This window comes from Microtus pennsylvanicus, chromosome 5 (genome assembly GCF_037038515.1).
Source record: "Microtus pennsylvanicus isolate mMicPen1 chromosome 5, mMicPen1.hap1, whole genome shotgun sequence".
Classification (NCBI taxonomy): domain Eukaryota; kingdom Metazoa; phylum Chordata; class Mammalia; order Rodentia; family Cricetidae; genus Microtus; species Microtus pennsylvanicus.
This window is the reverse complement of record NC_134583.1, coordinates 137,385,485-137,397,946: the sequence shown is the minus strand read 5'-3', so window position 1 is coordinate 137,397,946 and position 12,462 is coordinate 137,385,485. Positions and strand designations below refer to the sequence as shown.

The 12,462-nt window shown below is 38.7% G+C and overlaps 1 protein-coding gene across 1 annotated transcript in view; it reads left to right on the top strand.

The window, feature by feature from the left end:
• Pdzd8 (PDZ domain containing 8) overlaps nt 1-11,809 on the top strand; it is a 60,579-nt gene extending 48,770 nt beyond the window's left edge. Inside the window, exons 4-5 of the mRNA XM_075974549.1 lie at nt 3,921-4,083; nt 7,321-11,809. Coding sequence (XP_075830664.1) covers nt 3,921-4,083; nt 7,321-9,521 — 2,364 coding nt within the window. The 3' untranslated portion in view covers nt 9,522-11,809. The remainder of the gene's footprint in view (nt 1-3,920; nt 4,084-7,320) is intronic.
• The last annotated feature ends 653 nt before the right edge of the window (nt 11,810-12,462 follow it).

Sequence of the window (12,462 nt, the reverse complement as noted above, 5' to 3'; positions counted from 1 at the left end):
ACCTCATGTGAGGCCTTCCCCAGACTTCACCCAAAGGCAGTCATTTCCTCCCCTGAATTCCCATCCCACATTACCTATGTGTGTCAGGTGTCACATTTTACTTCATTCTTGGAGTACAGCTTGGTCAGTCTCTAAAATAATGAACCACTCTTTAGTTATTGGCTTTAATGCTGCCAACTCTCTGACAAAGACAGGGAGGGTTCTTGTAGTCCTCGTTATCTCAGGTCCTGGAGTTTATATTTGTCACAGAATTGATCTTGAAGGGGCTGGAGAGACAGTTCATCGGTTAAGAGCACTGGCTGCTCTTCCAGAGGTCCTGAGTTTAATTCCCAGCAACCACATGGTGGCTCACAACTGTCTGTAACTCCAGTTTCAGGGGATTTGAAACCCTCATACCAATGTCCATGAAATAAAATTTAAAAAAAAATTGATCTTGAAGGGTTTGACCTGAAATTTTCCAGACAAATTTCATGAATGCAACATACTAGTCAAAAGGCAGAGGTGTAGTAGCCTCGTTTATTACTGTCCCCTCCCCCCCCGCATCTGTCCTGATGCTTGGTTGGGACAGTGAGGAAACTAGGGTTTCATAGTTTTCTAAGAAAAGCAAAGGCAAATTTCCACAATCCAAAGGGATTTTGAGCGAGATGTTCTAGCAGTGCTGACTGCCTTGCTGCCTTATTTGTATTTATCTTTTCCCTCCCTTTTCTGTGCTGGAATTCACCAATTAGGTTAGGGTAGACAGCCAGCAAAACCCAGTAATCCTCACACCACCATGCTGCAGGGTTTTTTTTTGGGGGGGGGGGGGTTCTGAGGATTGAACTCAGGTCATCTTTACAAAGTGAACAGTATGACTGAACTCTCTTCCAGCCTCTTTAAGTAATATATGTATATATGTGTATATATATATATATACAATATGTAACTAAACATGTATGTTAACCACATTTAGATGTCTTTAAGGCATACACACATATAAATAAGAATCAGTCCTTAGAAATTTGAATTTTATTCTAATTATTTTCATAGCAATAAAATAAAAACTTAGAATGTGTTTTTGCAGAATTTTTACTTTTTCTAACTTTATCTGGTTTAATCCAGTATAAATGGAGTAAATGAAGAACCTAGGGTTTATCTGAAATAGCTCTGTGAGTTAGGTATCTTAAGACAAAATTGACATATTGGAAGGATTGTCCATCTATAAGATCTTGCTACCAGCTTATTGTAAGTCCCCATCTCAGGCCTCCATCTTTGGAGGCCCCGCCCCTGTGTCCTTCGAATCTTGATCCCTCCCCTGAGGAGGGCCAAGGTGGCCTGCCAAAACCAGGCGCACTTCCCCCCCAAGAGCGCAGGAATCCCATTAAAACCTGGATATTCTTTAGTTCGGCTTCTTGTGATTTGGCTTGATTGGGATTTTTGGCGTTGGCAGAGAGCTCATGTTAAGAAATATTCCTAACACATATGACAGGTTTTTCCCTTCCTTTCCAAGCCTCATATTCCCCCCTTTCCTTTGTTATGTGAAGTCCTCTAGTATAGTGTTGATTCAGTAATAGAAATGTTTTGTTAATCAGGCAGGAAACATTAATTCTCTCATCTTTGGGCTTTGTGTTGTTTGTGGATTTTTTGTAGTTTCTCATAATCAAGTTTAGGAAGTTCCCTTGTATTTCTAGCTGTCTGAGGGTTCTTATGAATGAGTGTTGAACTAAATGGGTTTTCTTTTATATTTGTTAAAATATTTATGGATGTAGTAAACTAATTGATTGCTGAGTGGTTATTAACCTCTAATTACTACAGTGAAGCTCATTTAAATTTATTATACTTTGTTATATTACTGAAATGGATTTATTTTTCATCCATATTTGAATATTACAGACACTGTTGTATAGCTTTGTTTTCTTGATTTTTCCTTATCTGTGTTTGGGATCAGTGTAACATTAACATTTGATTAGGTAAGCATGTTCATGAAGAACTGTCAGTAGCTAAGTTTGTACATTGGTAGCCAGGAGTTCATGGCTTGCTGCCTCTACATGCTTTGAACCCCAGCTTGTGTTGCAAGAGACCCTGTCTCAAAAAATAAACAAGTCTCTAATAGTTTGTAAAACCTATCAACACAAAAACTGAAGAACAATTTGTAATAAGGTCCATTTTACCAACTACCAGTCACCAATTAGGAAAAGTGAATTTCTAACTAAGCAGAGCTTATGTATTAAAGCCCTAAAAACAGAGATAGATATCCTTGGATATTAGCAGGAATTTTAGAAACAAATCCTTAAAAAGCATGACTGAGAGATGTTGTCTAAAGAATACTGCATCTCATTCATCAGATTAGTAAAACATATCTGTACTCTGTTCCTTTACATCCTTATAGAAAATCCAGCAGTGTGTTGTTTAAGGAATAATGATAAGGAAGAAAGTCTGTGTGCACTGTACACTGTCAGTACATATGAAATGTTTTTCTTAATATCTCCTTTCTCCCTCCCTTTTTTTTCTTTTTCTTTTTTCTCTTTTCTTTCTATGGTTTATCTGTGTAGCCCTGGCTGTCTTGGAACTCATTATATAGACCAGGCTGGCCTCAAACTCACAGAGATCTGCCTGCCTCTGCCTTCCAAGAGCTGTGATTATATGTATGCCATCACACCCAGCTTTAAATTTTCTTAAAGATTTTATGTTATGATGTGTATGGGTGTTTTGCCTACACCTATGTCTGTGTACTGCATCTGTGCATTGTCTGTGGAAGACAGAAGGGGGCATCATGTCTCCTGGAACTGGAGTTACATACTGTTGTGGGCCACCATAAGGTGCTAGGAGTTAAACCCTGGTTCTCTGGGATAACACCCAGGGCTCTTAAGTGCCGAGCCTACTCTCCAGACTTTTAATATTTTTGATGCATTGTTGCTTGAAAATATTAAGTCCAGTTCTACACCATAAAAAGTAGAGTTCCAAAGCCCATCTAATGACATAGACGATTCCCACTGAATTTGAGAAAATAAATATTCAGGATTATATTCACAGTATATGATTGTATTCACCATGTCTCAGTTTTGACACAGTTCTCAATTTTGTATTAAAGTATAGGCAAATGCAAATTCTAGCAGTAATTCTAGAGAGCATGATTAGGAGCATTTTGTTGTTGTTGTTGTTGTTTATTCCAAATGTTTTACTATAAGTGTAGTTACTTCAAAAAGATATACTGATTTCATTGTGTTATTTATTGTTTGGCAATTTCACGAAAGTATATATTTTGATATTTGATGTATATGTTTTGATCATATTCAATCAAAATTCTCTCTGCCACCTCCCCCAGGACCAGTGTCTCCCATACTTCCTTTCCTCTCCCACCTTCATATCTTCTTTTTTTGATATACTTTTATTCTTTGAGAATTTCATACATGTATACCAGGTATTTTGATCACGTTCTCTCCTCACTCCTTTCTCCAATTTTCTCAGACCCTTCTCAACACATCCTCTCTACCAACTTCACGTCCTCTTAATTTTTAATAACTCACTGAGTCCAATTACTGCTTATCATAAGTGCATGGGCAAACTACTAGTGATGGCCACACACCCAAAGAAAAATAACTCTCTCCCTCCACAGCCAGTAGCTCCTCACCCAGACCACTGCATAACCTGTTCCTCTCATGTTTATTATCATCTTCTGTTCCACCTCCTCCCTTTAAAGAGAATCTACTTGGTCCAGCTGGTGTTGTTTGCATGCACATGGGTATGAGGCCATACACCGGAGCATAGGCAACTTTCAAGTTATCATAATCTGGAAGTGTGCTAATTTATACTGTTACAGTAATGGTGTCAACCCTCATTTATCTGTAAATATAGTCACCATGTTTCAAAAACTGTGACTGACTGCTATGTTCTCTTACTGTTACCTTAATGTTTTCTTTCTTTTTTTTAACCCTTTATCAAAGGTTGAATTAATAAAAGGGAATTTACAGAGTGTGGGACTTACACTTCGTCTTGTTCAGTCAACTGATGGGTATGCTGGGCATGTCATAATTGAAACCGTGGCCCCAAACTCACCTGCTGCAATTGCAGATCTTCAGCGAGGAGACCGGCTCATTGCAATTGGAGGTAATTACACACTGTGAAGTATGATGTGGTGTGCACAGAGAAACTACAAAAGAGGTTGGGGGCTTTTCTCTCTTCCTTCTCCCTATATCTGAAACAAGCATTTGCTAGTTTTATAACAGAAAAGCATCATTATAAACAGAATTATAAAATATACCTTAATGCACTTGTAAAATGTTTGCCAGGTTAGTCCTAATCTCTAAGTCTTTAACATAATTTATCTGGAAAGCGCTTTACTAGAACTTGTCTAGTTTGCTCTCCCTTCCCTTCTTCTCCTCTGTGCTTACTATTGAATGTGAAATGAAGAGCAAGTTATCCCTTCCTGTACATCTGTCACCACCGTGACTCTAAAATGCTGATATTAGCAGCACTCACTTCTTGTTGTAGGACTAGAAAATTAGTAGGAGAGAGATTATATTCCTTGCTGAAGAGGAAGGGTACATCCAATACTGTTCTGAGGCTCGAATGCCAGTGGTTTGTTAGTGTGCTGGTATTCAGAATCCATCCCAAATCTGTGGTAAATATGTAACCTGCATACTACATACCTTCCTGTAGTCTGGATTGTTGTAAATAATAAAAATAAAAATCGAGGCAAATTATTTGCCTGAGTATATATACCTAACAATAGAACTCATCTATGCACAGCAGCACAGAGTAATCCAGGTCTTTTCAGACTTCATAGTACCTGGCCCACATATTGTAGGCTTTGAACACATAAACTGGATATAATTATTCTTTTAGGAATATTGTGTTCTTTCAGGCTAAAACAATAAAGTAGTGCAGGTCCCAGTAAAAAAGTAGTTATCCTTGGTTATAGTAGAGAAACTGCTTTGATTCAAGTCTATCTTGACATTGAGATAATGAAAACAACTTAGTTACGTACCTGGAGGTCAGTGAAGTAAGCATTTTCATGTGGAAATCCCTCTGATCATGGCATGCACAGTGCCCTTCATACCAAGCACTAGTATTTAGAAGTCATTCTGATTCAGAAAACTTGGTGTAGGGTCTAAGAATCTGCATTTCTCTCTACTTTTTGATTATTTGGTATGTGTTTTGCTTTTTTGTTTTGTTTGATCTTCAAGATGGGGTTTCTCTGTGTAGCCCTGGCTGTCCTGAGTGGCTGTCCTGGAACTTGCTCTGTACACTAGGCTGACTTTGAACTCAAGAGATACACCTTCTGCCTCACAAATACTGGTGTAAAGGCATGCACCACCACCACCTGCAGGTTGTTTTAGTGTTCCTGGCTCATGGACACTTAGGACATAGACTCATCCATTACATAACTATCTGTATAAATATGAAAAGTTTGTCTCCTTCAGCAAAACCATGGTTCAATATAAATGCTTTTGCATTAATACATATTCTGTTTTGGGCTTACCTACATGTTTTATTTAATTATTTCTTTAACTTTAAAATGTGCCTTTTAAGTTCTGTTTTTAATTGCACAAGCAGCAAACACCTATTATCCAAAATAAAAAGTCCAAGCCATATAAATATTTAGAAAGAAAAAGCAAAAATTACCTTTTTAAGATATCCAACATTCATAAAAGTACAAATTTTATTGATTGAAAAGTAAGGTATTATACACATTTGCTGCTAAAGTTTCAAACATAACAAAAAAAACATTATTTTTTATTTAATGTGTATGCATGTTTTATGTGCATGTATATCCATGCACCAGATACATGTAGCATCTGCAGAAGCCAATAGGAGGAGTCACCTTTCCTGGAATGAGAGATACAGAGGTTATGAACCACAATGTGGCTATTAGGTATCAAACCCCGTCCTCTGAAAGAGAAGCTCTCTTAACTGCTGAAGCCATCTCTCTAGTGCAGTAGAAACCGTTTTTAGTGCCCCTCCTCATGTAAATAAATAAATCCCTTGTCCCAACCATTGCACACAAATTCAAGTCCTACAGTATATTTTAGTAACTCTTATTTCTTTTAAAAGTCATAAACTTGTCATAAACTTTGCCCTATGTTAATTGGTATTTCTTAAATAATTATAATTTGAATTTACAATAGTTTTAATAATAGAATAGTAGTAGTAGGAATAAGATTGGCAAAATGCTATGTTTAGGTTCAAAATAGAGTTAATTTTGATGCTTTCTAAATTTCTGAGCATGTTTGAAATATCCTGGAAGGTATTTGAAATATCCTGAAAGAAAAATTCAGATTCCAGATGAGCAAACCCTGGTATAGTGACCACCTTCACAAAGCACCCAAGATGATATGAGGGCAAGTTTTCCCACAGCACAAATAAAGAAGTGAAGACTGGGGTGAAACTTTTGTGTACTTACTAGAGAGCACATTAGGTGACGCTTCATTTGTGCATGTGACAAGCTGCCGTACTTCTGGGACATAGTATTCCTGGATGAAAGTAGTCAAGTTACTAAGCTGAGTCAGGAAGATCCCCGTGAGGAAGCTCATGGAAATTCATAATTCCACTGGGAAACCTGGCGGCACTGGCGTCAGAGCAGAAAGGTCAGACGAGACGTTGCAGTTCAAGGCTGTTTCTGACTATAGCTGAGGCCAGTGGTCAGGAGTGGAAGATAGAACTCCAAAGGCCAAGGGTCCAGAGCTCTGAGTTGGGATTGACAGCTCAGAGAACATGGAAGTCAGCTGTCTCCAGGAACGGGGTTAAGAGGGCAGTAGCAAGTTGATTTGAGTCAGGACAGGACAATGTGCATTGTAATCAACTTCTTTACCTTGAAAGCATCTTACCTCTTCTCTTCCCTTCTTAGAGAAGTTGATCATCATGTATACGGCTAATCAACAGGATCTGTGAAAGGGTCTGTTATTTATAGTATAATATTCTGTTTCTTATATTTACTTCAGACATTGGTTTCTAAATTTGAATCATTTGCTTACAATTCCTGGAGTTATTTGAGAATTTTCTTCAGTAAAATGACTGCTTTCCATCATTCAAAGTGTGGTTTACCCCTTATTAAACCTGTTTAAATAGGCCTCTGCTCACTTCAACAATTCAACTGGGACATATTATTGTTGAAGCCAAGAGGAAATGGAAAGCTGCTAGGAATTAGCAGCTGCTCAGGATTTTTGTATCATCCAGGAAACAGTAGTTCCAGGCACCCTGTGCTGATTAATTCAAAATTTAAGTGAAATATTTTTTGAGATTTCCTTATTGCTCTTCCATTTATTAAGTAATCATGAGGTAAAGGCAGTGTAGGTAAGTCTTATTTCAGTAATTTGCATGTTTTCCCCTTTGAATCTTAACCAGGTGTGAAAATCACATCGACACTGCAGGTGTTGAAGCTTATCAAGCAGGCTGGTGACCGAGTCCTGGTGTACTATCAAAGACCTGTCGGCCAGAGTAACCAAGGGGCCGTGCTGCAAGACAGTTTGGGCCAGTTGGAAGAAAACTTTTTGTCAAGTGCCTGCCAGCCAGGTTATGAAGAAGAAGCTGCTGGGTTGCCAGTGGATACTGAAAATAGAGACCTTGATTCGGAATTTGAAGACTTGGCAAGTGATGTCAAAGTACAAACAGAGTTCAAAGAGGAGGCACAACCCTTGAGCCCCAGTCCCAAGCGCACTCCAACAACGCTTTCTATTAAACCCCTTGGCGCTATATCCCCAGTTTTAAATCGTAAATTAGTTTCAGGAATCCATCCACCACCACAAAAGCTTCCATCTAAAGAAGGAAATAAACCATCAGCTCTAAAAACTTCAGAGGCCACAGAAGCAGCACCAGTGTCCAAACCCCAGGGATCCACTTTCAAACCACCTGTGCCACCACGACCACAGGTGAAAACTGCTTTGCCTTCCACTGACACTCCAACTCAGGCAGACCCAGATGCTGTTGAGAAGCCAGAGAAGGTGCTGCTCCCTCCTCCTCCTGCAGAGAAATCTGCTGAAAAGCAAGTGAAGAGCGTGGATCATGGAGAAGATGGGGCAACAGGTAAGCTGTCTTCAGCAAAGCAAGAAGTAGTAAAAGATGTTACTTCAGAAAGTTCTGGTCCTACTAAGGACACTTCGGACGACCATCAGATGTGGGAATCATCAGAGGTTCTTTATCGTAATAAGGTGGGAAAGTGGTCAAGAACCAGAGCATCCTGTTTGTTCGACATAGAAGCCTGCCACAGGTACCTGAACATTGCACTGTGGTGCAGGGATCCTTTCAAGTTAGGAGGCCTCATCTGTTTGGGGCATGTTAGTTTAAAACTTGAAGAGGTGGCTTTAGGTTGCCTGGCTACATCAAACATGGAATACCTTTCAAAGTTCAGACTGGAAGCCCCCGCTCCTAAGGCCATGGTCACTAGAACTGCGCTGCGCAATCTGAGTGTGCAGAAGGGCTTCAACGACAAATTTTGTTTTGGTGACATTACTATTCATTTCAAATATCTGAAGGAAGGAGAACCAGACCACCACATCGTTCCTAACATAGAGAAAGAAAAAGAACTCCATTTGATTGAGGAAGTTTCATCACTCCCTAAAGAGGAACATTTTGTGGGACAGATGAGTTTGTCAGAAAATAAACATAGTTTCCAGGATACTCAGTTCCAAAACCCAACTTGGTGCGATTACTGTAAGAAAAAAGTCTGGACAAAAGCTGCTTCCCAGTGTATGTTCTGTGCTTATGTTTGTCATAAAAAATGTCAAGAAAAGTGTCTAGCTGAGACACCTCTTTGTGGAGCAACTGAGAGGCGAGTAGACCGGACCCTGAAAAACCTCAGGTTGGAGGGACAGGAACCACTCATGGGCCTTCCCCCTCGTGTGGAGATGGAAGCTAACAAGTCAGTCCATAAAACGACAGGCTTGACAAGGCACATTATTAATACTAGCTCTCGTTTACTAAATTTGCGTCAAGTCTCTAAAACTCGTGTTTCTGAACCAGGAACAGATCTTGTGGAACCATCACCAAAGCACACACCCAACACATCAGACAATGAAGGAAGTGACACAGAGGTGTGTGGTCCAAACAGTCCTTCCAAACGAGGGCACGGTGCAGGAATAAAGTTGGTGAGAAAGGAAGGTGGGCTGGATGACAGTGTTTTCATTGCAGTGAAAGAAATCGGCCGTGATCTGTATAGAGGCTTGCCAACAGAAGAAAGGATCCAAAAGCTAGAGTTCATGCTGGATAAACTGCAGAATGAAATTGATCAGGAGTTGGAACACAATAATTCCCTTGTTAGAGAAGAAAAAGAAACAACTGATACAAGGAAAAAATCACTTCTTTCTGCTGCCTTGGTTAAATCAGGTGAAAGACTACAAGCTCTGACACTCCTGATGATCCACTACAGGGCAGGCATTGAAGACATTGAGACCCTAGAGAGCCTGTCTTTAGACCAGCACTCGAAAAAGGTAAACAAGTACACAGACGATACGGAAGAAGACCTTGATAGTGAAATAAGCCAACTGATCGACTCTCAGCCGTTCAGCAGCATCTCGGATGACTTGTTTGGCCCATCAGAGTCTGTGTAGCAGACAAATTAAACTTTGAAGTGGTTGGGGACAAAGTGGATCTGGCGTGCCATGGATACAGCCATGTTTCAGTTCTCTTGTGGTGCGCTTTGGCCTGCTTCTACAGTTGCTTGCTTGTATAAGAATGAAAGGTGGTTTTCCAGCAGAAACATGACGAGCTCACCAAACTGGTTGTTTTGGATTGTGCTTATTCTTAATGGTTTTGGGGTTTATACTGGGAATTGGGTTTTATTAATTTATTTTTAACCTTTTCTAATTATGTAAGCTAACTTTGTGTTTATGTATTGTGATGTCTCACTGTCCCTTTTTTTTTCTTTCCTCCTGGTTATTGAATTAATGTTAAGTAAGATCCTGTCCAGATTCCTGAAATATTTTCATTCTCATTCATCACGGTTATAACAGCAAATTTGTTGCATGCCTAAATTGACAGCAGTAATCACTGAGGGAACAGAATTGAATCTTCTTTCTTCTATGTTTTGAGGTTTGTCAACCGTACTTGCCTGAGGTTTTTGTTATATGGGGTTTGGGAGGATTTGTTTTGTTTTATTTTGTTTTGTTGTTGTTGCCAAATACAAATGAAAGCAAACCGTGCAGCTTTAAAATGCTATGCTGATTTAGTTTTTTTTACGTATATTGCTTGCTTCTTATGCTTCTGTGATATTTTTTAAAGCTTTTATGCAGTTGAAGTATAGTAAAATTATAGTAATTAGCTAAGAAGTTGCATTGAATAGAGGATAAATGCAAAATCTAGTTGGTGAAGAATTTTGTAGAGAGGATAACAAGATTTTATTACTGAAGAACAGTTGCCAGTAGGATTTTGAAATATCTTTCAAATGTTGATGCTTTCCTTTTAAATGGAAGTTATGAACATTCATGATGATTTTTCATCTTTGGTTCTCCCATAGGAAATAAAGCATGTATAAGGATATTTAAAATTTCACAGGACTTGTTCAGAAAATGGCTGCATTGATAACTTGCTTCGTTTGAAAAAAATTTTTAATGTAGGACTATGCTGTGGAGGGCAATTATACAGAATATGTTTACTACATAAATCCTTTGGTGTCTGTGGCCTTAAAGGAATGTCAGTCATTCTGAATTCTTTAATAATTCAGACCATCATCATTCATTGTAAAGAAAAATAAAAATAGACAGTGTGCATAGGATTTGGGACTAGTTCTCTAAAAATGAAGGCCTGCTGTGGTACTGGGTTCATCTAATGGATGCTAATAACACACAACTGAGAAATATGGGAGCTTGACCCCTATTGATGTATCTTTAAGAGTCCGAACCTGTTATACCTATAGAATAGAAAAGCGTTTTTCCCTTTTACAATAACACTATGATAACACATAAACCAACTTAATTTAAAACTATGGAACAGCTCTTTCGCTGCAGGAAAATTTGTAGTATGATATAGTAAAGAGAATGGTCCAGTCTGTAGCTCAAACTCCAACAGGAGTTTGAGGCCAAGCTCTTGAGTGAGCACTGCAGCATAGGCAGGTCACAGAGGGTCACACAGCTTCTCTGTCTCCGAAGGTACTTACTCTACCTCACGGGGCTGTTGTGAGACAGGAGCATAACTGCAAAAGTGCTTTGAACAGTAAAAAGCGGTGAACGTAAAAGGTATTACATGAGAAAAGCGTTGTTGAGTGTGGAAGGTTATTCTAGCTTTAAATTCAATAGCTAACTCTTGTTATTAAGTGAACAGTAGGACACAAACTTTTCTATCTGTGGAATCCCCACCCCACCCCTGCTTTCCACAACAAATCCCAGAAGCTAAAATGTTGCTCCACATCTTATGCTTGAAGCAATCTGCCTGATGTATAGCCATGTTTCATCTTGTAAACAGTAACTTGCCATTGCTGCCTGAAGGTGATGCGTCTGTAAGTGGCTGGTATGTATACAGATAAATCATGGAAGTTTTAGCGATGCCCAAGCATGCTCCTGCAATGACTTTGAAAGAGCTATAGAAGTAATGCAAAGCTTTAGTTCTAAGAATCTACTCATGCTTCAAAGTATTTATCTCTGTAGAACCACAATCATGGAAAGCTCGACAGTGCTGCTAATGGTGTTTGTAAAATAGACCTTTAATGTCGTGCAATATTTTTCTATTAGGAGAGACAGTAGAGGCAGGGAAGGAGGGGAAACTCCAAATACCCCAGAGAATAGTAAGGGATAAGGCTTCAGTTTAAAAGGTTGTATTATATTACATTACTCATGTAATCTTACTGCCATGCTATGTTATCAATAGCTAAAATAATAATAAAGACTACCACGGAAAATAAGAATATCTTCATTTGATGACATCTGAAAACAAGGTGATTGGTTCATCCCTGTGGCATTATACCTGATGTAATTGGCCATGCAGACAAGCTAACAATCCATTTTTACTAAACAAATTTGCAAAAGCATTCAAACTTTTACTGTTGCTACCTTACCTTTTGAAACAGATGTATGGATTTTTTTTCTAATGCTATAGTATGTAATAAGCATAGTGAGACATGTCTCAGGAAAGGAAAATTGGACTATTTAAAGTGTGTTCTCTTCATTGGTATTTAGATGAATGACTGGATTAGACAAAATGAACAACATCTTAGTATTTTGCAATCATAATATGTATGTTTCTTTTTTATTTATTGTGTTGGCTTTTTGAGACAGTCTTTCTCTATAGGTCTGACTCTCCTGGAACTCATTGTATAGATCAGGCTGGCCTCGAACTCAACAGATATCTGCCTGCCTCTGCCTCTGCCTGTGGAGTGCTGAGATTAAAGGCATGTATCATCACATCCAGCTGTGCTATATTTCTTAGTATCAGAGTTTATTCAACAATACTAGAACTTATTGGGTAGATACTTTCTCATTCTAAGAAAAAGAACAGCCTAAAACTTTGAGAGTAAAATCTATCTAAAACAATTTTTTAAAACATTTTGAATATATTTGA